The sequence below is a fragment of the Diabrotica virgifera genome, chromosome 1 (genome assembly GCF_917563875.1).
Source record: "Diabrotica virgifera virgifera chromosome 1, PGI_DIABVI_V3a".
NCBI classification, from domain to species: domain Eukaryota; kingdom Metazoa; phylum Arthropoda; class Insecta; order Coleoptera; family Chrysomelidae; genus Diabrotica; species Diabrotica virgifera.
Window position 1 is genome coordinate 128,856,372 of NC_065443.1, and position 27,102 is coordinate 128,883,473.

The 27,102-nt window shown below is 35.8% G+C and overlaps 1 protein-coding gene across 3 annotated transcripts in view; it reads left to right on the forward strand.

The window, feature by feature from the left end:
* Positions 1-27,102, forward strand: part of LOC114332025 (zinc finger protein ztf-16) — a 43,219-nt gene that overhangs the window by 2,602 nt on the left and 13,515 nt on the right. For all 3 annotated transcript variants that reach the window (XM_028281725.2, XM_028281728.2, XM_028281726.2), the window contains exons 2-6: positions 16,260-16,561; positions 18,154-18,527; positions 19,099-19,381; positions 21,401-21,659; positions 21,793-22,005. In XM_028281725.2, the coding sequence (XP_028137526.2) occupies positions 16,316-16,561; positions 18,154-18,527; positions 19,099-19,381; positions 21,401-21,659; positions 21,793-22,005 (1,375 nt within the window). In that variant the 5' untranslated portion in view covers positions 16,260-16,315. The remainder of the gene's footprint in view (positions 1-16,259; positions 16,562-18,153; positions 18,528-19,098; positions 19,382-21,400; positions 21,660-21,792; positions 22,006-27,102) is intronic.

A 27,102-nucleotide genomic window follows, 5' to 3' on the forward strand; every position in this document is an offset into this window, starting at 1 on the left:
AGAAAATCAACTAATGTTGGATTTCCATGTAAATTGATCCTTGGGTTAAAGTATAATTATCATTATTTAAATCGTCTTTTCAGAAGACGATAATTAAAATACAGAAACCGGAAAAAGTCCAGAGTTTGAGTTTTTGTAGAAATATAATACGACGATAAAATGCGTTTTGGATGTAGTATTAGTATAACAATCTAGAAATTATCGACTTTTTTTCGTTTCACCAATTCAATTTGATGTGAATTCTTAGAAGAATGATGTATTAAAAATTTCAATATGGAATTTTACCAAAACGTTGAAAATTCGGATGGCCCGGAAGCCTTGTCCGGGACGCCGGGACACGACTTCGTAATTCGGGCCATGTCCCGGATTTTTCGGGCTAGTTGGTCACACTAAGTATACATACAATCTTAACACATTTACAGACACATTTTCATCTTTACAGTCATGTCCCTTTATTGGGACCATGCAAGTTCGGAAAAGCGACACCTGGTTTCTTCACTCTGCACTTTTATTCGCACTTTTAATTATATTGGCCAATCATATGGTCCTGGTTACTGGATAATTGTCAAGGTCATAGTCCAAAAAAAATAATAAGAAAAAATAAGATTTAGGTTATGTTATTAAAACGTAAACAATTGTATGTAGTAAATAAAATTAGTTATTAAAATGCAGTACTGCAAGCAAAATACAATTAATTAAATTTACCTTTATATAATAATTGCATATCATATCAATATTGCGAAGCAATATATATTTTTTCTTCTTAAATGACAATAGATATGAAATGTACGTCAATTTGACAATTTCAATTGACAATATGAATTATTTAAGAAAGTTGCAATATTTCTCCGCTATTTGTGCACGATGGTTTCGCATATCCCTTCTGAATACTTGCACACTGCGAATAAGTGTCTGCACATGCAGTTGTGCCCGTGAATGTGTTAATACTTTAATTACTTAATTATGAATTTAATTAATAGTGAATGTTATGAAAAATCCGGAAACTTACACATTCATAACACATTAACACATTGCGTGCCAACCCTTAATTGGGATAATACTCTCAGGGGCCACGGCAATGAAAGTCAGTCATACGTGTATATCAAAAATGAGCGACGTTGCCCCTGGCAGAACATCTGTGTCTCTCATATATGAGCGACGTGGCATGTAATGTGTTAAAGGCTTTTTTCAAAGTTACTTCTCACTTTCCCAACAGATCAAATCAAACCTAGACCTAGAATGGATGAAAAGCAGTCAACGAACTGTACAGGTGTTTAATGGTACCTTATTTTATGGTGTAGTGAATTTTTACAATCATATACATAAGTCATCTTTTTCCCTCAATTTATGGGTCAAACTAGTTTTACAAAGTTTGCAGGTTTACTAACTATGATACTTTGAAAATTGTTGATATATAGAGCATAAAATGTGGAATGAGTGCAGTGGCAGTGAATGAGTACTTATTTTGACTCGGGCCTCGTTCCCAAATATAACGTTACTTTTCTAAGTAGTACTGTTGACGTGTTCTCATGGATAGTATGATACTCTTTTGATACTCATACTTTTGATTTTCACAATTTTTAGAGGGTTCCTACAGTAAAATTGCGTTGTTAAATTAGTTTCTTGGTTTGTTATTATTTTATGTGATTTAATAGTATCGACTATCATATATTTAGCAGAGAAATAATTGGGTTTCTAGTGATTTTGCAATTAATCACCTATTTTTTCCTTTGGTCATTGTCCTTTGAGAATAATAATATCCGTATGCTTCTGTAAGTTAACATATTTATTTTTAATTTTAATATATCGTTTCTACAATTAGGTATGATTTATTTAATTTATTTATGAATTGTTACAGTTATAATTAAGATTTTTGTTTTGGGTCCTGGAAATGATTTTAGTGTCCTGCTATAGGTAAAGGATGTTTGTAAGATGGTATTATAATCGTATTATATTAATACTTAAATAAGTAGGAAGTTATAGTTAACTGCCCCAAATCCCCAAATAATTTTTTTATTTGTTGATTGGTTTTAATGTTAATTTGATAAATCATTAGCATTTTGAATCTGCTTTTATTAGTTTTATTACTTTCAAACTATATTTTCTAAATTGTAACCTAAATTTGTCAAGTTGTTAAAATTCCTTGATAAATGGTTTGAATTACAGTTGAGTCCGAGAAAACTTACCCGTGCGTCATCATTTAAAGCATACGAAATAAGTCGATGATAAGCCGGAAATTGAAATTTACTAAACGCAACAGCAAGTGACAGTAAGTGACAGTAAGTGACTTGGTGTTGCGTTTAGTAAATTTCAATTTCCGACCTATTTCGTATGCTTTAAATGATGATGCACGGGTAAAGATTCCCAGACTCAACTGTAAGTAATCTCTAGATAACATAAAAGATACCAATATAATATAACTATCTGTTTCCATAAATGTTTTTAAAATATGTAGAACATAATATCTTGTAAGAAACAGGCCGAAGACCAGTTTCGCTGTCTATAATTTGCACAGCATCATCAGGTCCTGGCAACAGTAAACTAAATGCTATAGATTGCAAAAACCGGAATTAGAACATTGTCTGGTATTTATCATCAAAGATTATAAGATCAAGCCAATATTAAAAAGTGAAAAGTAAATACACATACATATGCACGCATACATACAAGTATACACTCATATACATATAGACATACATACAGTGCACATATTCTAAAGGTGCTGATAGGGGTTGGTGTCTATGCGCAGTATTATTCGCGGTGTGCAAGTACTTGGAAAGGGAAACGAGAAACGACCGTGCGCGAGTCGCGGAGAAATATTGCAACTATCTTAAATAATTCATATTGTCAATTGAAATTGTCAAATTGACGTATATTTCATACCTTCTGTCATTGACGCAGAAAAATTATATATTACTCCACAATATTGATATGATATGCAATTATTATATAAAGGTAAATTTAATTAATTGTATTTTGCTTGCAGTACTGCATTTTAATAACTGATTTTATTTACTACATACAATTGTTTACGTTTGCTAAACATAACCTGCATCTTATTTTTTCTTCTTATTATTTTTTTGGACTATGGTCTTGACAATTATCCAGCAACCAGGACTAATATAATTGGCCAATATAATTAAAAGTGCGAATAAAAGTACAGAGCGTAGAAATAGAGGTCGCTTTGCCGAACTTGCACGGTCCCAATAGTCAGTGTATGAGAGAGGAAGTATTCAAAATAGTGAAATAACAAATTTTATGTTCTTTGTTATATTTCATTATTTATTATTTTGAATACTTTCTCTCTCATACACAGACTATAATACTGCACATAGACATCCCCCACCGGCAACTTTAGGATCTGCACTGTATACATGTATAGTGGTATGAAGATATGTCATGTATAAGTTGTGTATTTACATGCCGATATAAGGAATGATTTGTACAGTCTGCACTATCATGCCTTCTTGCTCAATTTCTGCTAATAGGGAACTGTTGGGAAGGAGGGATTAAGCTGCATTGATTAGCAAGCATTTGGGCAAGTTCTTGAGGGGGAGGGAAAGTGGCGAGAGAAAGCCAACAAAACCGTGCTTGATTTTTTGTTTGTCTGAAGAAATCAAAATTGTGGTGTTCTATATTTATACTGTATACTTGGGAGAGGTGAGTAGATGTACTAATACGACAGACACCATGCACATTTCCTCATGCATTTCCTCAGGATTTTTCTATCTGTGGCTAAGATGGAATAATTTTAGCGTTTATTAGCCAACTGTCGCCAGCTTGCTGCGCCGATCTTCTGTCTCAGTCTTGGTCTGTCTGCCTCTACTCCAATTTTCTACTGGTACGGATACGGACACTAGGGTTGGTCTGGGTGGGTTATTCTCATTTGCTCTTGACACATGTCCAGCCTATCTAAGCCTGTCTATTTTTATGGAGGATATTACATCTCTCTCTTTCTCTCCTACATCCTAGGCCTCTGGCGCTACAGCTCAAGTTGGGCCCTGGCCTCCCCCAGCATCCGCCTCCAAGTATCTCTGTCCCTGGCTGCTCTCCTCCAGTTGTCTGCTCTCGATATCTCTACCATCGGTTCTCACTTCGTCTATCCACCTCTTCCTTGGCTTTCCTACTGGCCAACATTCCACCATAGTTCCGCTAAGCGTTCTACTAGGTGTACTGTCGTTATGTATTTTTGCATAATTTGCTATAGAGGGTTCTTTGTAATATTGGTATTTATAACTCCTGGTTGAACCTTACCTATTCTCCATATACCACTGTATTACATCTCTACCATTAATACTTCTTTTTACTTCCCATGCAATTCGAAATGATATATCATCTTCTCCAAATACCATTCTCACAGATTACTCAATACAAAATAAAATTTAGATAACTTATGAAAAATATTAAGTTTTTTAATATTCCTGATAACAATTTAATAATTTTTCTCAACAATCCTGATATCTTTTATATTTTAATATCACATTATTAACGTTTTTAGTGGTAAAAACCTCATTATATCTACATCATTCCTGTACAGGAAGTAGATTTTGATAAACATAAGAAAATCCATTCAAATCTCTGTGTTTACCCATTATTAATGAAAGATGCTTCCTACAGGAACTAAACGTTTCTCGTCACCTGATTTCCTGAGTAATTGCCATTCCCTGACCACAAGATAATCAAGAAAGTCTTATCATTTTTCTTTACCGCTATGTGGTCACTTAATGTATGCAAAAAGAGTATTAAAAATGATTGATGATTTAAAAATAAATGTTTAGATTACACATACATTTTTCAACTACTCATGTATATCTTGGTAGGCGAGAAAATCGCCTACCGAAGTTAATATTACGATGAGGAATGTGCACAAGCAACACAAAGAAAAAATCAAGAATATTCAAGGCTCCAAGCACAAAGAATGAGACAAGTAGAAGAAGAGTATAGGCAGCTGAGACGAAACGAAAAACGAATACTGAAAAGAAAGAAGAAGGAGCATATTGAAAACCAACTGAAAAAACTAGAGAAGTATAATATAACACACAAATAGAAACGCGAAAATTCCACAAGGAGATTAACCAGACAAGAAAGGAATTCAAACATAAACTATCAATAGTTAGAAACAGAACAGGAGAAATAATTGGTGATCAGGACGAGAAACTAGAAAGGTGGGCAAAAAATTTTGAGGGTAGACTGAAATAAGAAGTAGAAATACAGCTCGAAGAAGCACAAAAATACAGCTCGAAGACATTGCTGACGAAAGAGAGAAAGATAACATCCCAACAGAGGAATAAGTCATCAAGGCAATACAAAAATTGAAAGAAAACAAAGCTCCTGGTCCTGGATCAGATGGCTTGCCTTCAGAACTTTTAAAAAATGGCGCAAAAAATCTGACCTGTAATATAAGTAGGCTAGTAGAACTGATTTGAAAGCAGCTGAAACTACCAGAAGACTGGAATGTAGGTATAATTGTACCTATTCACAAGAAAGGAGACCAAGCAGTTTGTGATAACTACAAATTAAATAGCATTACCTTGCTAAACGTGACCTACAAAATATTGGCCTGCATTATTTACCATTGACTGTCGTGCTATTGTGAAATCATAATAGGCAAATACCAGTATGGGTTTCGCAAAGAAAAGTCTATTATCCATCAAATATTCCTTCTATGACAAGCTTTGGAAAAAAACATGAGTATGGAATTGATACTCACCATTTGTTTGTGGATTTTAGATGTGCCTATGACAATGTCCGGAAACATCGGAGCATTTCCGGAAACATCGTATATTTCTCGGGTAATGGCAATGTAAGCAAAAATGTTGTCACAATACTTAATAGTTTCCTCAAAACTCCAAAACTCTGTTTGTGGATACCATACAATTAATGATAGAATCATTCACCTTAGGATTCTAGGCTCAACTTGTGTCTTACACATTATACAAGTATATGCCCCTACATCAACAGCAGACGACATAACTGTGGAACATTTTTACACAACTTTGGAGACAACACTCGACAAAATATCAACCAAATACATTGTAATGATAATAGGCGACTTCAATGCCAAAATTGGTAGAACTCAGCTTGATCATCATATGAGATTCACCTTGGGTCCTTTTGGTCTTGGGGAAAGAAATGAACGAGGCGATAGATTAATAGAGTTCTGTGGCCAAAGAAAATTGTCTGTAATGAATACCTACTTCCAACACCACCCACGAAGACTCTACACTTGGAAATCCCCGGGCGACAGAACAAAAAATCAGATAGATTTCATAATGATCAATTCAAGGTGGAAGTCCTCAGTTACTAACGCAAAAACTTATACAGGTGCAGATTGTGGAAGCGATCACCAACTCCTTGTAGCTTTATTCCGAATACATTTTAGAAACAAACACAAGCCCATTCCTGGAACTCCCGGATTTACAGAGACTGAACTTTTAACTTTCAAAGAAAGAATAAACGTTAACTGGGACAAGTACTACCCCCATAGATGATATCGAGACTTTCTGGGGAGGTTTTAAAAGAGATATATTAGATATAGGTAAGCAAAGTCGCCAACCCATAAAAAACAACAGTCGTAAACCATGGATCAGTGACCAAATATGGAAAATTATAGAACAAAGAAGGCAACTTAAAGTTGGCAGTTTTGATATAAACGACTATCGAAGCTTATCAAGAGAAATCCAAAGAAATTGCCGGAAAGATAAAGACAAATATGTGTCTAACATTTGCCAGGAAGTAGAAATCCACTTAAATCGAAATGAAACAAGAGATCTCTTTCAGAAAGTAAAGTTACTGGCTCGGGAATTCAAACCCAGAAATTACGCTATAGAGGATGAGACAGGTAATATGATAAGCGATATGGATGCGGATCTGGAGACTTGGAAGAAATACTGCACAGAACTCTATATAGCTGAAACCTCTAACATTAATCATATAACAGCACTGGAAATCTCAACAACAACCCTAGAACCAGATATTCTAAGGTCTGACGTCGATGAAGCCATAAAACACCTTAAAGAAATAAATCACCTGGTTGCGATGACATCACGGCAGAACTTTTACAGAACATGGGTGAACATGGGGGACTGTGCAATCATGTATGGAGAATCGGCAAATGGCCCAGTGATTGGTGTACCGCACGATTTACTCCCATTCATAAGAAAGGCGTAACCACAAAATGTAGTAACTACCGAACCTTCTCACTAATTTCACACCCAAGTAAAATTCTGTTGAGAATCATCAAGTGTCGCATGCAGACATACCTGGATAGACAAATACCACAAGAACAGGCAGGCTTCGTGAAGGGTAAAGGCACAAGGGAGCAAATTCTTAATATGCGACAACTCATTGAGAAAGCACGAGAATTCAAAATTCCGATGATCATCTGCTTTCTGGATTATCAGAAGGTATTTGACTGTGTCGACTGGACAGTTTTGTGGAAAGTTCTACATGAGATGGGGGTTCCTGATCATCTGTCAGCTCTGGTGAAAAGCCTATATGAGAACAGTGAAACCAGAATAAGAATTGAAAATCATAAGTCCGATCCTTTTATAATAGGTAGACAGACAAGGATGTATTCTATCTCCAAGTCTTTTTAATTTCTATGGGGAATATATAACGAGAAAAGCACTCGACAAATGGAATGGCGGTATTTCTATCGCAGGAAAGAAGATCTCAAATCTCAGATATGCAGATGATACAACATTAATAACTGCATCCGAAAAAGAAATGTCCAGCCTGCTGCAGCTAGTGGAAGCCGAAAGCAATAGATGTGGTCTCAAGATCAATAAACAAAAAACAAAAATTATGATAGTAGATTATTCAAATTCAGTTCAGACAACAGCGCCATCTTAATAATGGGAAAATAAGTAAAAACCATATCAGTTGCTTGTAGTACTGTATCAATAACAAAAATAAAAAGTTACCACGATAAAATTAGTTCCGTTTAAGTAAAACGAGTCAGCTAATAACTTGGTAATTAAAGTTGGATGATAATAGTTATCAGATTATCAGTATATTACTGTATAGTAACAATAATAGTTATTACTTATTTGTTATTTGAATTATTTTAACTGGAATTCAGAAATGGCGCATTTCAGAATAGTAAGAATATCTTGAGACAAATCGCTAATAGGACGAAGAAGCATTCTTCTTCTTCAAGTGCCATCTCCGCAACGGAAGTCGGCAATCATCATAGCTATTCGGACTTTGGAGATGGCTACTCTGAAAAGTTCATTTAATGTGCATCCGTAGGTTCTTCCAGGTTGCGCAGCTACGATATTCTGCGTCTCCCTACGCTTCTTTTTCCTTGAATCATTCCCTGCATAATCAATTGAAGCAAGCTGTATCTCTCTCCACGTGTAACGTGTAATTTTCTTGTTTTGATGGTATTTAAGATTTCCATTTCTTTATTCATCTTTCTCAGGATCTCTTTGTTTGTGACGAGTTCTATCTACGACATTTTCAGAATTTTTCTGTACACCCACAGCTCAAATGATTCTAGCTTTTTCATTTATGCCGCATTCAATGTCCAAGCTTCCATTCCATAAAACAAAAGTAGAGAAAACGTAGCACCTGGCCAACCTAACTCTTAGCTCCAACTTCAAATTTCTTGAACAGAGCACATTTCTCATTTTGTTAAAATTTGATATAGCATTTTATATTCTGATTTTGGTTTCCTGGAAGTAATCACCTGTGGAGTTTATTATTGTTCCAAGATATGCATATTTGGTCTACTCGTTCGCCATTGGTTCCGTTTATGAAGATATTCTCGTTATTTCTTTGAGTTTTCGATATTCTCATAAATTTTGTCTTCTTGACGTTCATTGTTAGACCGTATTCTTGTCAAAATTCCGCTATTCTGGTCGCCAATCTTTGAAGATCCCCAATATTTTTGGCTAAGATGACAGTGCCATCCGCATATCTAATGTTGTTAATGGGAACTCCATTTACCTTTATTCCGTTTCTGCTGTCCGTTTTCCAGCTGTTTCACCCTCAAGCACTTTCTTCAAGATCTCTTCTGAGTAGACATTAAAAAGAATTGGCGACAACATGCATCCCTGTCTCACGTCACGTCTGATTTCTATTGTCTCGGACATTGAGCAAGCACTGGGCAACTTCTTTAAAGGCAAGAGGTACTTTTCCTACTCAGAAAAAACAAGAAGAAGAAAGTCAGAAATAATGTTTCTCTCCCTCTTATCGTTATAGCCCGATCAAAGAACAATCTGACCCCAAAAAAAATAAAGGAAGGATGAAAATTTGGGAATAGGTAGTTGAAATTCTCTATTATTATATAAGAAAAAGTTTACAATTCTACATCCCCTCCATTTTTCAAAAATGGAGGGGAATACCGCCCTCTCGAAGGTGAAAAATATACATTCAAAATAAGTCCGGAATTGGATAAAATGATTAATTCTAAGCAACTTTTGTTCTATAGAGTTTTTTCCCTTAGTCAATACTTTTCGAGATATTTGCAAGTGAATATGTTCATTTTTAACAGACAAAAACATGTTTTTTGACGGTTTTTCGGAGATGACTCAAAAAGTAAGTAAAAGTAAGGTATTTCAGCGAAAAAAATATTCTTAGGAAAAATATAGCTTATAAAAACTGAAAAAAATGGTGTATGCTTGAGGTCTGTAGACCCAGTCGAAAAAGAGTTGTAGCTAATGAAAAGTAGGTTTTTCTTCATCAAATTCCAAATCGAATATTTCAATGTGAAATAACCCAAAAACGGAGCACTTTTCGGGGAAAATTAATTTCAACTTTTTTAAAATGTTTAAAACAAGGTTTATTTTTGTTTTTTTAAAAAAAATTTTAATAACATTAAAAGTAAGTGAGTTACGCTCAAAATATTGTTGGTCCCTTTTATTTTTTGGTAAAATAATCGCGAAAATCACCCCCTAATTAGCATCACAAATAAATTTTATCATTACCACGTCACAAGTCACTTTGCGTATGTATTATTTATATGATCTGTCTAAGTTTCATCGGTTCAAAGTGCTTATTTTTGAAAAAGCTGTAGTTAAATGGCTTGAACGAGTAACTAATCACGAGTTTAGGCAAATTTTGAACAGCCATAACATAACCAATTTTTGTCTAACAAGTAAACAAAAAAGCAAAAAATATTCACAAAAGCAAAACGTACATTTTATTACTCTTTAAGATTTTTGGTATTACTAATAATTTTTAAGTTAATTCCATGAAAAATTCCATTTTTTTTTAATAAAAAAAATGTTTTATTTTAAACCCATTTTTTTTTTCAAAATGAGCACTTTGAACCAATAAAACTTATAAAAATAATATATACAATACATAAGTAAAGTAACTTGTGAAGCGGTAGCGATTAATTTTATTTGGGCAGCTAATTAGGGGGTGATTTTCGCGATTTTTGTACCAAAAAATAAAATTGAACAACAATATTTTGAGCGTTACTCACTTATTTTTAATGATTTAAGTTTTTTTTAAAAAACAAAAATAAACCTTGTTTTAAACACTTTAAAAAAGTTGTAATGAATTTTCCCCGAAAAGTGCTCTGTTTTTTGGTTATTTCACATTGAAATATTCGATTTGGAATTTGACGAATAAGAACCTACTTTTCATTAGCTACAACACTGCTTCTACTGGGTCTGCAGACCTTACGTGTACACCATTTTATTTAATTTTTTATAAGCTATATTTTTACTAAGAATATCTTTTTCGTTAAAATACTTACTTTTTGTGTTATCTGCGAGAAACCGTCCAAAAATATGTTTTTTTTTATGTTAAAAATGGACATATTCACTCGCAAATAACTCGAAAATTATCGACTTAGTGAAAAAACTCTATAGAACAAAAGTTGCTTAGAATTAGTCATTTTATCCAATTCCGGGCCTATTTTGAACGTATATTTTTTTACTCCCGAGAAAATATTTTTCACCCCGTATTTCCCAATTTTTGTAAAATGGAGGTGATGTAGAATTGTAAATTTTTTCTTACATAATAATAGACAATTTCAACTACCTATTCCCAAATTTTCATCGTTCCTTTATTTTTTTGAAGGTTTTCGTAAAATTTTGTGTTCCCTGATGGGGCTATTATCCCATTACTGAGCTTCGTATTTAGGCATGTTGAATGCCGAATTCAGTTTCTTAAGCAGACATGGCAAGGGCTAAGGATTGCAGCACAAAAAATTTCACTTCATATGATAATAATTTCAAAATATGTATTCCAAATTTTTGGGTACATATTAATTTTTACAAATCACACTGTATAAGCTACTCTTTACGTGTATAATATTCAAGTTGCTACTTGAATCACGGAAAATTTTAGCAGTAGATTTCTAATTCGTTTTCTGTACGTTTATGACTTCTTCGCGGTATTTGTGCGGCTAATTCCCAAGAAATATAGTTAAAATACAATGAGGGTGATTAAAAATCAATTTGCTAAGAAACAAACGATCTGGGCAAACACAGATATAATTATCTACTGAATTATTTAAACAGCGCAGCTAGACTATCCTGTCAAACTTCGGTTAACGCATTTAATATACAATGTGTCTCACAGTATACACGGTGGGATAAAAACATGGAACTTTGATTTTTTATTTTTCATCAAACAAGTTCTACAAAAATATAAAATGTATATCAAAAATCAATAACCATTTTCAAAGCATTAGTCTTTAGTCATTTAGTCTTTAGACATTTAGTCATTTAGTCATTTAGTCTTTAGGCATTAGTCTTTAGTCATAAAAACATTAGTCTTTAGTCTTTTAAAATGTATATTTTGACGATTAACCAATCGCCTCAAACCATCGTCCGGCAGATGTATATCTCACTATGTGAACATCTTTATAATATCTGTGGCATTAAAACCCTTCGTGGGTTTTAGCCGACTCGACAACATGCCTCCACTGTTTTCTGTCTTGAGCAACCTCTATCCAATTCTCCACGCCCATATCTTTCAGGTCTCCTGCTATATACTCTCGCCACCGGAGTCGAGGGCGTCCGCGTGATCTTTTTCCAGTTGGGATTTCTTCTCATACCAGCCTTTATAATATTTATGGTATATCCTTTTCCCATCACACGCTTCCCCTCCCCTTATCAGTCTTTCCGATGAAGACTTTTGGCAGTAGAGAGCAACAAGTTCTCACGGTAATCTTTTATTATAAACATCATTTACAATCACTCTAAGCCAACCTTCTAGAATTCGTTATCAGCCTAAATAAGGCTACCATTTTTGGATTCATTTCCATGCTTTTTGCAGCCCCAATCTTCAGAATAGCAGTGTTTGCCGAGCCACGAGTGTACCTGGTGAGTGTACTTGGAGACTGTGGTACCAGGCTGCATCTTGTTTTGGAGGAAGCGATGATAAGTTAAATGTATTTTTGGTTACTGTCTTGGAGAATCCTTTGTTCCTCATGTTGTCCAGAGAATTGTCTTTATTTCTACCATATTAGGAGACAAAAAACGTTACCCAACGTCTGAGCAAACTCACACTCAAACACTTTCTCACTGAGAAGTAATGCTGTTCCCTGTTCCGCTGGTAAACTCAGCATGTTTCTGTAAAACTTTGATGAATTTAAGTTTGTCGATCTTGTAAGCTGCTGATGTTGTGTCGCATCCTGAAAAAACATGGAGGAACAGCAAATTCTCTGCAGTTACGTGGCCATATATAAAACTTGAAGGACAGTATAATTGATCCGACTTACACTCTTTTGAATGTTAAAAAAATATTGAATGGGTTGCATGTGAGAGTTCATTTTGAATGAAGTAAAAAAAGACGTACTCTCAATCATTTATTGTAACCTCCGACGACCGGTTTCGCTCTCTATAATATGCAGAGCATCATCAGGTCAACGGTTACAAGTCACTAAATGCTATAAATAAAAAACCAGAGTTAGAACAATGTCTGGTTGTAAAAGATGCTAAAGATCCATAAGCTCAAGCCAATATTGAACAACATACATAAAAGTAGTTAAGACAGCAGACAAATACATATGCATGTATAATCGGGGACGGCAACAAACGTCCCCCAAGCCTAACATGTATATGCACATGTATACCGTCTGTAATCATGCAATGATAACGTGTCGTACTTACATTCGGCCACAAGGAGCTACTTCATGAGTATTCCTTGTACCGATGTAGCAAAAATACTAGTCTTGCGTTATTCAAATGTTGAATGGGTTGCATGTGAGAGTTCATTTTGAATGAACTCTCACATTCTCTCATTCAAAATGAACTCTCACATGCAACCCATTCAAGATTTGAATAATGGAAGACTAGCATTTTTGCTACATCGGTACAAGGAATACACATGAAGTAGCTCCTTGTAGCCGAATGTAAGTACGACACGTTATCATTGCATGATTATAGACGGTATACACGTGCATGTGCATGTTAGGCTTGGGGGACGTTTGTTGCCGCCCCCGATTATACATGCATATATGTATTTGTCTGCTGTCTTAACTACTTTTATGTATGTTGTTCAATATTGGCTTGATCTTATGGATCTTTAGCATCTTTTACAACCAGACATTGTTCTAACTCTGGTTTTTTATTTGTAGCATTTAGTGACTTGTAACCTTTGACCTGACGATGCTCTGCATATTATAGAAAGTGAGACCGGTCGTCGGAAGTTACAATAAATGATTGAGAGTACGTCTGTTTTTTACTTCATTCGTTAAAAAAATGCATTGGACTGCTTCCTTCCTAATGCCGTGATCAAGACAAGAATGTCAGTGTCCTCTGCCACGACAGTGACAGAATCACAGGATTTAGATGGAGCAAGCGCAAAACGGATGATGACTGTATCTGAATCTGATTCAGCCTGGTCGACACTAAATCCATTTTTGATAGAGCAGTTTTGAGAGGGTCTATTAAGTTTGTTTTGATATTTCCATTACCAAGCAATTTATCTAGGCATAATATTGGTAACGTGGGTCCTCTTAGTAAACTTTCTCTCTGTCGATTGGTGCTTTTTCGTGCGACGCAAGCGCACGAGGTGGGGTGAGTTTTGTGGAGGGGGAAAGGGTTGATAATAAATTAATAATAAAACAGGAATGTTAAGAAAATGATAAATTTATTGAAAATGATGTGAATAAAAAATATGTAGAAAACTAAGCCTAATGGTTCATTTTCATCGTATTCTGATGAGTATTCAAGAACCCGGTCAACTTCGGAGGGCTGTAAAACACAGAAAAATTAATGCAATTAAACAAATTTGTAGTGAAAATTATTCGTTGAAAAACCCTCTACGTAATATATAATAAAATAACCAGAAACATAGTTATAAGGACCAAAAGAAAATTTGTAGATACAAAAAATTTTATTAATTTTTTTATATCTTTTTTATTTTCCATTCTACAATAAAAAGTAGTAGGAATAAAATTAAAAATTGTAGACAATTTACGAGATACAGCGCGAAAATCCAACATGGCGGCCTGGGCACAAGGGTGGCGGCCCCACATACTTGAACTTAAGCTTACACTAACCCCTCCGTAGCTCAGTGGTAAGAGAGTCTACCTTTGGACTCAAAGATAGACTCTCTTGCCACGTAAGTTCGAATCCTGGCTGGGTGGAAATTTTTCGTTTATTAAAAATCTAATAAATAAAGAATAATTTATATCCTTGTGGGATCGGTACTCACCTGCGGGTCCGCAGACGTTCGGATACAAGTAGCGTCTCTTTGTAAAGACAATGAAGTCGACTTTATTAAGTAATAAGCCATTTACTCAACCCACACACTACACATTACTCTCCTATTGTGAAACCATTGTGATTGGCTATATGACTAGTGTGACTAACTCCAAATCAGTCCAATTCGGGACAAGGCTGAAAAAAAACTAAAATCCGGGACTTTTCAATGAAAATCGGGACTTTTTTTTAAAATATAGAACTTTAATATCATTTTATTGATTATTTAACATTTTTATGTTCATAAACATTTTTGATGGGATGGGTTGTAATGATAATTACATTTTTGTTAGTTTTTGATGTTTCGACTTCCAGTCTGGAAATCGTTCTCAAAAAGGGAAAAATTAGAAAATTTAACTGATGTTGGATTTCCATGTAAATAGAACCTTAGGTTAATATCAAAATATAATTATCATTGTTTGATATTCATGTTTTTGAATCGTCTTTGAGAAGACGATAATTAAAATACAGAAACTGGAAAAAGTCCAGGGTTTGAGTTTTTGTAGAACTGTAATACCACGATATAAAATGCAAGCGTTTTGGATGTGATATGGTATTACAGTTAGAAATCGTCGACTTTTTTCCGTCCCACCTATTCAATTTGATGTGAATTCTTAGAAGAATAACATATTCAAAATTTCACAATATAATTTTACCAAAACGTTGAAAATTCGGATGGCCCGGAAGCCTTGCCCGGGACGCCGGGACACGACTTCGTAATTCGGGCCATGTCCCGGATTTTTCGGGCTAGTTGGTCACACTATGTATGACTAATGTCTATGCTATTAAATAACCCCCTATCCATAAAAAATAAAGTAGCATCATCTGACAAGTGCAACCAACCTTAAATGTTACTTTTCAATGGACTATAATGGCAACGTTAAGGAAATTATGGTTATGATTGTTGAATGATCGTAAATTGCTATTTTATTACTCATATGATGCTAAAACGCCGGTCCCGAACAAGAATGACGTAACTACAAAGAGCCAAATTTCTCAGGAGAGCAAAAAAGGATGTTTAAATATCTAAAAATAGCGATTAAATAAGGAGTAATCGGCCAGGAGCATCAGTATGGCGTTTATTCTTACAATGATGGCTTTTAGTTTTATCACTATTGGTTCGAATTTCAATATTTTAATTTAATCCCCCCATTTTCAACCCTATCTACAGTTGCGTCATTCTTAATCTTAAAATTTTTCTGTACAAAAAAACGATTTTTACATATTTAGTATGCCGTTTATTCTTACAGCAATGGCTTTTATTTTCATCCCTATTGGTCCGAATTTCATTATATTAATTTAATTCCCCCCATTTTCAACCCTATTTACAGTTGCGTCATTATTCATCTGAAACAAGGTCTAAAATGGTGCGTATTTCAATAACGTCGCAACTACCCTGTAGTGGCTCGGCACATAGTTACAGTTCTGTCGCTTTTGTATCATCTGTACACAGTATTTTAGAAGTTAATTACGCAATAAATAGGAATTGACAGAATTTGCAGTTACGTCAATCTTGTTCCGGACCGGCGAAAAGATAAACTATATTTTTATTTAAAGTAGTTTTTATATTTTTTTTATCCATTGCAGAAGTTAATGGAATCAACAGCACCCGTAACATTTAAAAGCGACAGAAGGCGGTGATCATGGCTAACACTACTGCTGAGAATGAAGCTGATTCAGGCAGTGGTGTAGCGACGAGCCGCCTGCCACACAAAGACGAGGATGCAGATCAAAACGAAGCTGATCGAGTGGTAACTGGTTCAAACATGAACTACGTGCCAGTCGATACTATAAAATGTACCAAATGTGATTTTGAAGCTAGTACTCAAGCCCAAATAACTACTCACGTGACCAAGGTTCACACGACCAACGAAGCTACCGAAATGGAGGTAAGACAATCTATAACCAATAATAATTCTGCTGTAAAACGAAAACTATAAACGTCTTTTATATTTCAATTCATTCAGAGAGTGCCATAAACACACTAACCGGTTTCAAGCTCCTTAGCTAACATCAGAGAGTGTATACATTATATGACTTTCTCTGAATGAAAAAAAAAAAACAATAGTGATGTTGAAAAAGTAACTATTCGTTACAAAGTACTCGTTACTTAATACCGAAAGTAACGATTACTATACAGATAAATCGTTACTTTGATTACTTTACTCTGATTACTTCGTACCAATCGTGTCAGAGCGAGTACCTATTTTGAGTATTGTATCTACAGTCGGTTGATATCGGAGTCTGACCAGTATTCCACGAGTGTTTGGTATCAGTACAGTTAACTAAATTTTTATCTATGAAGGGCGAAGGCTATGAAGAGTTTTATAGGATTACAGGGCGCTGAGAAGTAGCTGAAACAGAGGGAGGTATCTAATTTAACAAAGCATGCACCCAGAAACAGATACGATTTGTCGAGGTAGATAATTCAGAGAATTTTTCAGATGTTAGTTCCTTTGAAAATAAAAATGCACACATCAGATTTTAATAATAAATACACACTATTCTTATCAGGCCTAGAAAAAAATTGCTTAGATTGACCGGAAAATATGTAGAAATGATAATATTTGTAGACTATGATCATCAACTTTAATTTTACATGTAGGTATGGCATTGTTTTTATTAGACCAGGGCATTTAACACTAAAAACACAGAAATAAATATATTTTTAAATATAGTAGGTACATAGAGACTTGCAACTTTTTGCATTGTATTTAGGGTTAGGATGACGTTTGAAAAAAAGTCTACAATAAAAAAATAGGTGGAAATGCATTATTACATTTTAAAGTGTATAGAACGCATCGAAAAATGCATAAACATGTTAAAATCAGTATATTAAGTGCCAGATTTTCTTATTTTGGGGTATTTGAGGTCACTGAACACGAATATGTAATCAGAACCGACCTCCGAAGTACCTGGGTGCCCAGGGTTACTGCTAAGGTACGTCATCTAGAGTTTCGAGGCTTTGTTTTTATTAATAACCAAAATAGCAGTTGATATATTTAAATATGCCTTCATCCAGAGCAGCAACTAAAAGAAGTTTCAGTACCTATGGTTTTATCCACTCCTCTAAAAGAAACCGGCTTATAATAGAAACAAATTCTGAATCTGAGGCTAATCTTTTTCAGATTAGATCACCACATTTATTATTTGCTGTTAAGAAGAAAATTTCATTTTTTATCAAATAAAATTTGTGTTTTCTTGTTTTTGTATTTTTTATATATAAAGAACACTGTTGTTTCGTCTCATATAATTTCATGATTCTTAATACCCTATTTAATCTTTAACAATATCCCTAAGTGCGTCATAGGGTTCATTCTCAGAAAATTCTCCATATCGAGAATATTCTCGGGAATATCCTCGAGAATATTCTCCGATTTTTCATTCTCGAGAATTTTCCAACACTATCAATGCCCAATGCCCATCAATACTCGTTTATTTTTTGACAATTAGATTAATTTTTCTTCTTTTCTGTTTCTAGGTTGAAAACAACAATCCGTCGCCCGACCGAGTCCATCGCAAAATGTTCGAATGCGATGTCTGCAAAATGAGATTTTCCAACGGCGCAAATATGCGTCGCCACAAGATGCGCCACACCGGAGTAAAACCCTACGAATGCCGAGTATGTCAAAAAAGGTTCTTTAGAAAGGACCATCTTGCTGAACACTTTACCACGCACACCAAAACCTTGCCGTTCCATTGCCCGATATGTAATAGAGGTTTCCAAAGACAGATTGCGATGAGAGCTCATTTCCAAAACGAGCATGTTGGTCAACATGATCTTGTCAAGTCTTGTCCGTTGTGTAGTTATAGGGCTGGATCTATGAAGAGTCTAAGAATACATTTCTTTAATAGGTAAGCAACTGATAACTTTGTAATGACTTCTTATAAAACAACTTAATAAGTTGCCAGATGACGCTACTAGTCACCTAATCCATTCACGTCAGTTGCGGTGTGGGGGATAAACTCTCGTTGTTGGTCCCTTAGAGTATGGAGCAGCAGGCCTACGTCTCTCTGACGAGACTCCAATAAGAGTCGAAAATTGTCGATTCAGAGTGCTGGACTGCTCTCCGTATTCTAAGTGAAAAATAAGATTGTTTTGCCTTCGCATTGCAACTGAATAAAAATGGAATTTTTATTTTATTTTTATATTGGTCGTTACTTCTTTGAGTAACTAGGTCCATCTTCTGTTGGAATTTACCAGCTGAACAGACGGGGTCGTGAATTGTAAGTTTTTGAATTCCCTCTTGTCTTCTTCGCTTCAGCATCCATCTGGCTTGCAAATTTTAGAAGCCATGGAGCTGTTACCAATGAAATGGACCAACAAGTTTTCAATTTAAAAATCGTTTAGTAATATTTTAATATTTTTAAATATTGCTATTAGGATTGAAAACTTCATCTAACTTAATAAAATTGTTCTACTTAGACATGGAATAGATCTGGATAATCCAGGCCCAGCAGGTTCTCAAGCTTCTTTGATCGCAGCTGCTGCTCAACAAGGATTTGCTATGGACGGAACGCTTAATTCTTTAAGTCAACTCACTAGCAGTCTATCCGTAAGCGTGACAGGAGGAGCCAACTATAGCGACTCTGGAGATTCCACGGGGGCCCGATCCACGGATAATGCCACTCCGCCTATGCACTTTTTGACTCCTCATGTGGAGATTTCCATGACTGATGCCCCCGTACCCGTTTTTCCACCATCTCCGGTAAGTAAAGATCATTTTTCCGTAATAAATTCTGTACTCTGTATACTTCTAAACTTACTACAGTCGGAAAAATGAAAGAATACCCATGAACGATCATATCAATCACATATTATTAAGATAATTAATAATATATCTCTCTCGTTTTTTATTTATAGAAAAAAATAGCAAATACAAAATATGTGATTGTATGTGATTGATATGATCGTTCATGGGTATTCTTTAATTTTTCCGACTGTAGTTTCCCATTAACGCTTATTTGAAAAAATCATCTGTGGCACTGCATTTATTTACTAGGTTATTAAATAGTTGGCATGGTACCTTCTGATACAATTTAAGTAGTAGGCATTCTTTCCGTACCATAGTAGTGTCGTAAGCGCAAGTCAGATCAATGAGAGGCTATTGACGTTTTGATATTCTTTTGGAAGCCATTTTTAATAAGTGTTAGAGAAAGAACTTGATGATCCGGATTAGTCTAGTGGAATCTTTCTGCTGACAGATTGCAAAAGCCTCATGTAGATTATCCTCTCAAGAATCTTATAGCAGACACTCAAAAATCTTATAGCAGACAGTTAAACAGCGATTGGTCTGTAAATGTCTGGTAGTGAATGTTGTTTGCCTGGTTCACACTAGTGCATTGAAAAGTTTCTGTCTCTATGTGCCTAATATTTTGACCGAAACTTCAAAATTAATGTGTACATTAAGGGGTACAAAAATGTTATTCTGGCCAAACGCTTAATTTAGCATAACCAGACCACAGACGCTTAGTCGGCGCTTAGTCTACTATTGCGAAACTAAGAATGGCCGTTATGGATATAGTCTTGTTATGCAAAACTAAAAACCCTTAATAGACATAATGTCGCTTGGTTTAATTTTGTTTTTCTTAGTAGCCGTTAACGTGACAATTATAGGGATTTTTTCCAAGATAGTTTTAGCTATGTGTCACCAAAATCCGCTGTTATCTCGATTTTAAAGAAATGGCGCTTGGTCGAATTACGCATAACGCCGTCCAAATCATCTGTGGCACTGCATTTATTTACTAGGTTATTAAATAGTTGGCATGGTACCATCTGATACAATTTAAGTATTAGGTTTTCGTGAGTTTCTCTCCATCTGGTGGTTCTTTTAGAATTCAGAGACCATAGAAGTTGTTCACCTATGTCTGGGTCTCTGGTTTGCTCGTACTGATCATACAGGTCTTTACATACTTTCTTTCGGTCTGATACCGTTCTCCAATTGAGCTTATCTTAATTTGCCTTACGACATTTCCATCTGGGTAGAGGAATTGAGTTTATAATGGGAATAGTAATGCCCATAGTTGTTATTACTGGCCTAAGCTGCGATTTTAGAAAATTATCACGAACTTCTCTGGTGGCATGGTTATCGCAATCGTCTTTGGTAGATATAAACGTTAGATCTAGGTTAAATCCTTTTGACATCTAGCAGGAAAAAGGTAGGTTTCTGTTTTGTACCATGTAAACGTCTAAGATGCTTGAGCTTCGCCAATTCAACTAACATTAGGGAATGAAGGAAGCACATCTGGTGGCCCTATTGCTTTTGTGGTTTGTATATATTAGTTTTGCCTATATTGTGGATGATTATGATTTGGAATTTGATCTCGGTTGTTCAGTTGGGAGTCGTTACAGTGTGTGCTTCCTGAACTGTAGCTATATTAATGTTGTTTTCTCCAAGAAGCTTATGATGTATTCGCTCTTGCCTCGGCTAATGCCTTCAATGTTTTGGTGCATGTGATGTACATTGTGTGTGATGTTTAGTTGTTATATCAGTTCAATTGGACTTAGTTGTCAATAATACGCTGGAGTACTTAGTACGGTGATACCATAGACACTCTACTGCAAATCTGATGTAATAATTCTTGTTTTTTCCAGTTCCAATTCTTGTTCTCTGTTTTTTCGCACTATATCACGAAACTGAGTTAGCATAATATATTTTTATTCTTTGCTAATCTGCAATGTTTGCAAATGTAAAATAGAGGTGTTTTAAACATTATCTGTAATTTAGGGAGATGCGCAAAACTCCAACCAACCAGTTCAAAGTGCCGACTCTCGCATGAACGGGGAATGTCCAAACTCTCCCCAATCTGCAGACTCAAACTCCAACGCTCCTTCTAGCAGTCACATACAGCCGAATAGTTTGCGGATTGACCAAGAAACCAACATCACCCCGTCCATATCGCTTATACCAATTAAACAAGAACCTGGAGACGATTACGAAAGCTCAAAGAGAAATGGACCAGTAAATCTCAGTACGGCAACCTCAGGTATGATCTACTTAAAAAATATATCGTTCTCTTTGTCTTTTGTTACGATTTTTGTGGTAAACATCAGTCCAACTAATATTTTTACTATATTTTCCTCGTATATTAATGAAAATACTTTCACTTTTTTTACTAGGTGGCATTCAAATGCAATCAGCAACTTCGAGCAGCCTAAGCTCGTTAATAAAAGTTTCACCTCTAAAAAGTCTTCTAAGGGACGATCTCAAAAGAAAAATCATATCAAGAAGTAATTCTAGCACTAGAGGACGTTCCACAGCTTCACCAGGTGCTAATTCAGAGTCCCCCACTGACCCGGCAACTACTACAAATGGTGCTATAACTTCCACAGGTAAATATGTTCATAAACTTACTTATTTTGTAGCTTTTTCTGTGTAACCACTGTTTGTCTTGGTTCATAGCATTGATAGAAAGGAAGAGCATCTTCTCTTGCTGGTTTTCCAAATATTTCTATTAACAGTAGTATATTTTCGCCTTTTCTTCTTGCATGGTTATAACTTTTTCTTGTTTTTTGTATTTTTAATCTCCCCTAAACAACAAGGCTTTGTGTCCTGAAGATCATGCACCGACGCAATATTTATAATTAGGCAAGTTCAGGAGAAATCATTAGAACACAAAAACAGGCATATTTATGTTTCGCGGACCTTAAGAAGGCATTTGACAGGGTCAAAATAAAGGACGTTATCCATTTATTGTACTCAAGAGAGATACCTTAATGAATAATTAAAACAATCGAAAATATCTACCAGCACAACACAATAAAAGTACAGGCAAAAGAAGAACTAACTGACCCAATTGAAGCTAGGAATGGGATAAGACAGGTGGATTCAATGAGTCGTCTATTTTTCAACCTGATCTTTCATTCTGCGTTTAAATTTTTCAAAAATAATTATTAGTTCGAAAAAATTAATGAGTTTTAAAATTATTGGTCAGAAATTTTGCTCCTACGCTCTTTTAAGAACTAAAGATTTATTACAACTAAAACCATAGAAACATAACTGGCAGTCTTAAAACATCACAAAAACCTAAACATGTACGTAATCCAAAACACAAAAAACACAATAAAGCACAAAATTCTTATTTTTTATTTTGTCATATGTTATATTGTAACATTTTTTAAGGTGTAAATTTTACACAGCCAGTATTACCGACACCATCTTTTTTCGCCAATAAAGCCTTAATAGGGAACTTGCACATTTTTTTTATTACATAATAATGTTCAGTTTTGTATAAAAATGTAATTTCCAAAATTTCACGTTTCAAAAACTCATAATAGCGTAGAAGTACAAATTTAAAGTCTTCTTTATTTTAAAATAGTTCAAACGACCCGTGACGTCACAGAGTTTAACTATGTGGTTCCGTTTATGGTTATATTTACGTATAATCTTCTTCTTCTTTAGTTTATTGGCCTCCACCTACTTGGGCATTCGCCCAGCTCGTCGTCGGGGAATAAAGGAAAAATATTTATATTCTAATGACATTTATCGTATGTCGTTATAATAATATACACCAGTTTGTTGAGATTGGAGTTTGATACAGTTTTTGAAGGAAAGGAAAGAAGGTTTACTATTGAACGATCAAAAACACTTTTAACGTCACAAAACTGTATTTTATACTGACGTTTATAATGTCTAATTTAAAATTATATATACAATTGGTGTAGAATGTAAACATACAACCCCGTGACGTCACGACGCGTTTTGGGGTGGCTGGAATAAGTTGAATTTTTAGTCGTCTTTAGGGGCCAAACGAAAGACAATCAAAACTTTTTTTATCTTTGATACAGGTTCTATATTATGTTCTGTTGTGATTTATACCATTTTTTTCGAATTTAAAATTTTATTTTCGAATCCCTATTGTAGATGTACTTAAGAGGTTTCTTTTATCTGTTTTTATATTGAATAGAATACAGAAAACCGTTTCTACACTATATAGCGTTTGAAAACAGTAGAACGAAAAGCTACTTTTTTCAAATTAGGAAACTAATATACGTTAGCTTCATTTTTAAATTTTACCATTTATCCATTACAAAAAAAGTATTTTCACAAATCAAAACTTATTTCAACAGACGTTTACTTATACACTGCACAACATAAAATAAAAATAAAACTAAATCCTGCAGTAGCTATCATAAGTTTAAAGACTAAAAACCCATAAATAAAATCGGACAACATAATCCCTGTTTTTGAAATTTGAATTGGATCAGTATGCCTTTGGAAACATTTGTGCATTCAAATTTCAAACAAAACAATTCGCACATGTCCCTTTTGTCCCTTCTTATCTTAGACAGTTACTGAGCGGCCGTGGAGTAACGGCATAATCGCTGGCCTCATACGCCAGTGAACGTGGGTTCGATCCCTGCCAAAGACAAACCATTTTCATTTCCAATAATGACGCGAGCCGTCTCACCGTGCCTCGGAGAGTACGTTAAGCCGTCGGTCCGCCTGGGCTAGTGTACATCGACACTAGTTACTTGAAACAGGGTTAAAGATGTAATTGGCGCTGGAACTATCCGAAAGGATCTCCCCGGCAAAAATGCCATACGATATTATTATTATCCAGATTTAGCCATACGGCTCATACTCCCTCTAAGGGGAAAATTGACTCATCCCAGATACCTACGGTATCAAAAGGATTGAGCTCTGGTGGGACTCTTTCCGTGTTATCGAGCCCTAGGTGACTTGGTATGCAGGTGTATCTCCCAAAAATTTCCGTACACATCTGGCTGTTGCGAGTAGTACTGCTTTCTGCATGGTCTTATAAAGATGTTCATTCAGACCCAGCTTTTTTATGCTTTCGAGGAGGGTCTTCGGAATGACTCCAGTAGTAGACATGATAATCGGTATCGTCTGGGTACTTTGCATTTTCCATTGCCTTCGTATTTGAATTTCTAGATCTCTGTACTTGGCGATCTTTTCAGTGAATTTACTACGTAGATTATTGTTGTTAGGTATCGCCACATCAATTAGTGTTGTTTGTCTTGTTAATTTATTAACTAGTACGAGATCTGGTCTATTTTGTGCCACTGTTTGGTCTGTGAGCACAGTGCGGTCCCAGTATAGCTTGTAGTTGCCATCCTCAAGCATACTCTCAGGGACGTATTGATAATACGGGAGATGGTCCGTTTGGAGAAGTCCCAGCTTGATAGCTATCTCTTGATGAAGGATTTTTCCCACTGCGTCATGCCGTTCCTTGTATTCAGTTGCAGCAAATGCCTGGCAGCCCCCTGTAAGATGTTGGATGGTTTCTTGGGCTTGACATCCATATCGGCATCTGTCGTTTTGAACCTGAGGGTCTTTGATGATATATTTCAGGTAATTTCTCGTTGGTATAACCTGATCCTGAATGGCCAGTAATGAACCTTCCGTTTCAGGGAACATCTTTCCTGATGTCAACCAGTAGTGCGACGCTATATTGTCGACGTAATCTTGGCTGACCTCATTGGGATGCCGCCCGTGCAGAGGTTTACCCATCCAGGCGCGCACTTTTTCGTCCTTAGTAAGGTGGTTTATGCGCATTTCTGGTTCCCTCAGTTTGATCGGTGTTGTGTCATCTACTGCGCAGATAGCGCGATGAAGAGTAGATGTCTCAGCCTGCATCTGAAAATAAGTTCTTAAATTAGCAATTTGTTTATCTAATTGCTCACCTATATCCATAAGTCCTCTTCCTCCTAGATTCCGTGGTAATGTTGTTCTTTCTACTGCACTTTTAGGATGGTGTTTTTGTGCCTTTGTGAGGTGTGTTCGCACTTTTCGCTGAAGAGCATCTATATCTGTTTTTGTCCACTTAACAATACCAAATGAGTAGCTAAGCGCGGAAGATGCGTAGGTGTTTAGTGCCTTAAACAAATTTCTACTGTTAAGGTGTGAGCGAAGCAGCTGTTTTACCCTTCGTATAAACTCAGTAGTTATCTCTGTTTTCATTTGTTTATGGTCAATTTTCCGCGCCTGCTTTACTCCAAGATTATTATTATTATTATCCAGATTTAGCCATACGGCTCACACTCCCTCTAAGGGGAAAATTGACTCATCCCAGATACCTACGGTATCAAAAGGATTGAGCTCTGGTGGGACTCTTTCCGTGTTATCGAGCCCTAGGTGACTTGGAATGCAGGTGTATCTCCCAAAAATTTTCGTACACATCTGGCCGTCGCAAGTAGTACAGCTTTCTGCATGGTCTTATAAAGATGTTCATTGAGACCCAGCTTTTTTATGCTTTCGAGGAGGGTCTTCGGAATGACTCCAGTAGTAGATATAACAATAGGTATCGTCTGGGTACTTTGCATTCTCCATTGTCTCCGCATTTGAATTTCCAGATCTCTATACTTGGCGATCTTTTCAGTAAATTTACTACGTAGATTATTGTTGTTAGGTATCGCCACATCAATTAGTGTTGTTTGTCTTGTTAATTTATTAACTAGTACGAGATCTGGTCTATTATGTGCCACTGTTTGGTCTGTGAGCACACTGCGGTCCCAGTATAGCTTGTAGTTGCCATCCTCAAGCATACTCTCAGGAACGTATTGATAATATGGGAGATGGTCCGTTTGGAGAAGTCCCAACTTATTAGCTATCTCTTGATGAAGGATTTTTCCCACTGCGTCATGCCGTTCCTTATATTCAGTTGCAGCAAATGCTTGGCAGCCCCCTGTAATATGTTGGATGGTTTCTTGGGCTTGACATCCATATCGGCATCTGTCGTTTTGAACCTGAGGGTCTTTGACGATATATTTCAGGTAATTTCTGGTTGGTATAACCTGATCCTGAATGGCCAGTAATGAACCCTCCGTTTCAGGGAACATCTTTCCTGATGTCAACCAATAGTTCGACGCTGTATTGTCGACATAGTCTTGGCTGACCTCATTGGAATGTCGCCCGTGCAGAGGTTTACCCATCCAGGCGCGCAGTTTTTCGTCCTTAGTAAGGTGGTTTAAGCGCATTTCTGGTTCCCTCAGTTTGATCGGTGTTGTGTCATCTACTGCGCAAATGGCGCGGTGTAGAGTAGATGTCTCAGCCTGCATCTGAAAATAAGTTCTTAAATTAGCAATTTGTTTATCTAATTGCTCACCTATATCCATAAGCCCTCTTCCTCCTAAATACCGGGGTAATGTCGTTCGTTCTACTGCACTTTTAGGGTGATGTTTTTGTGCCTTTGTGAGGTGTGTTCGTACTTTTCGCTGAAGATTTTCTATATCCGTTTTTGTCCACTTAACAATACCAAATGAATAGCTAAGCGCGGAACAAGCGTAGGTGTTTAGTGCCTTAAACAAATTTTTACTGTTAAGCTGTGAACGAAGCAGCTGTTTTACCCTTCTTATAAACTCAGTAGTTATCTCAGTTTTCATTTGCTTATGGTCAATTTTCCGCGCCTGCTTTACTCCAAGATATTTGTACATATCGTTGTCGCCCATGGCCTCGATGTTCTGGCC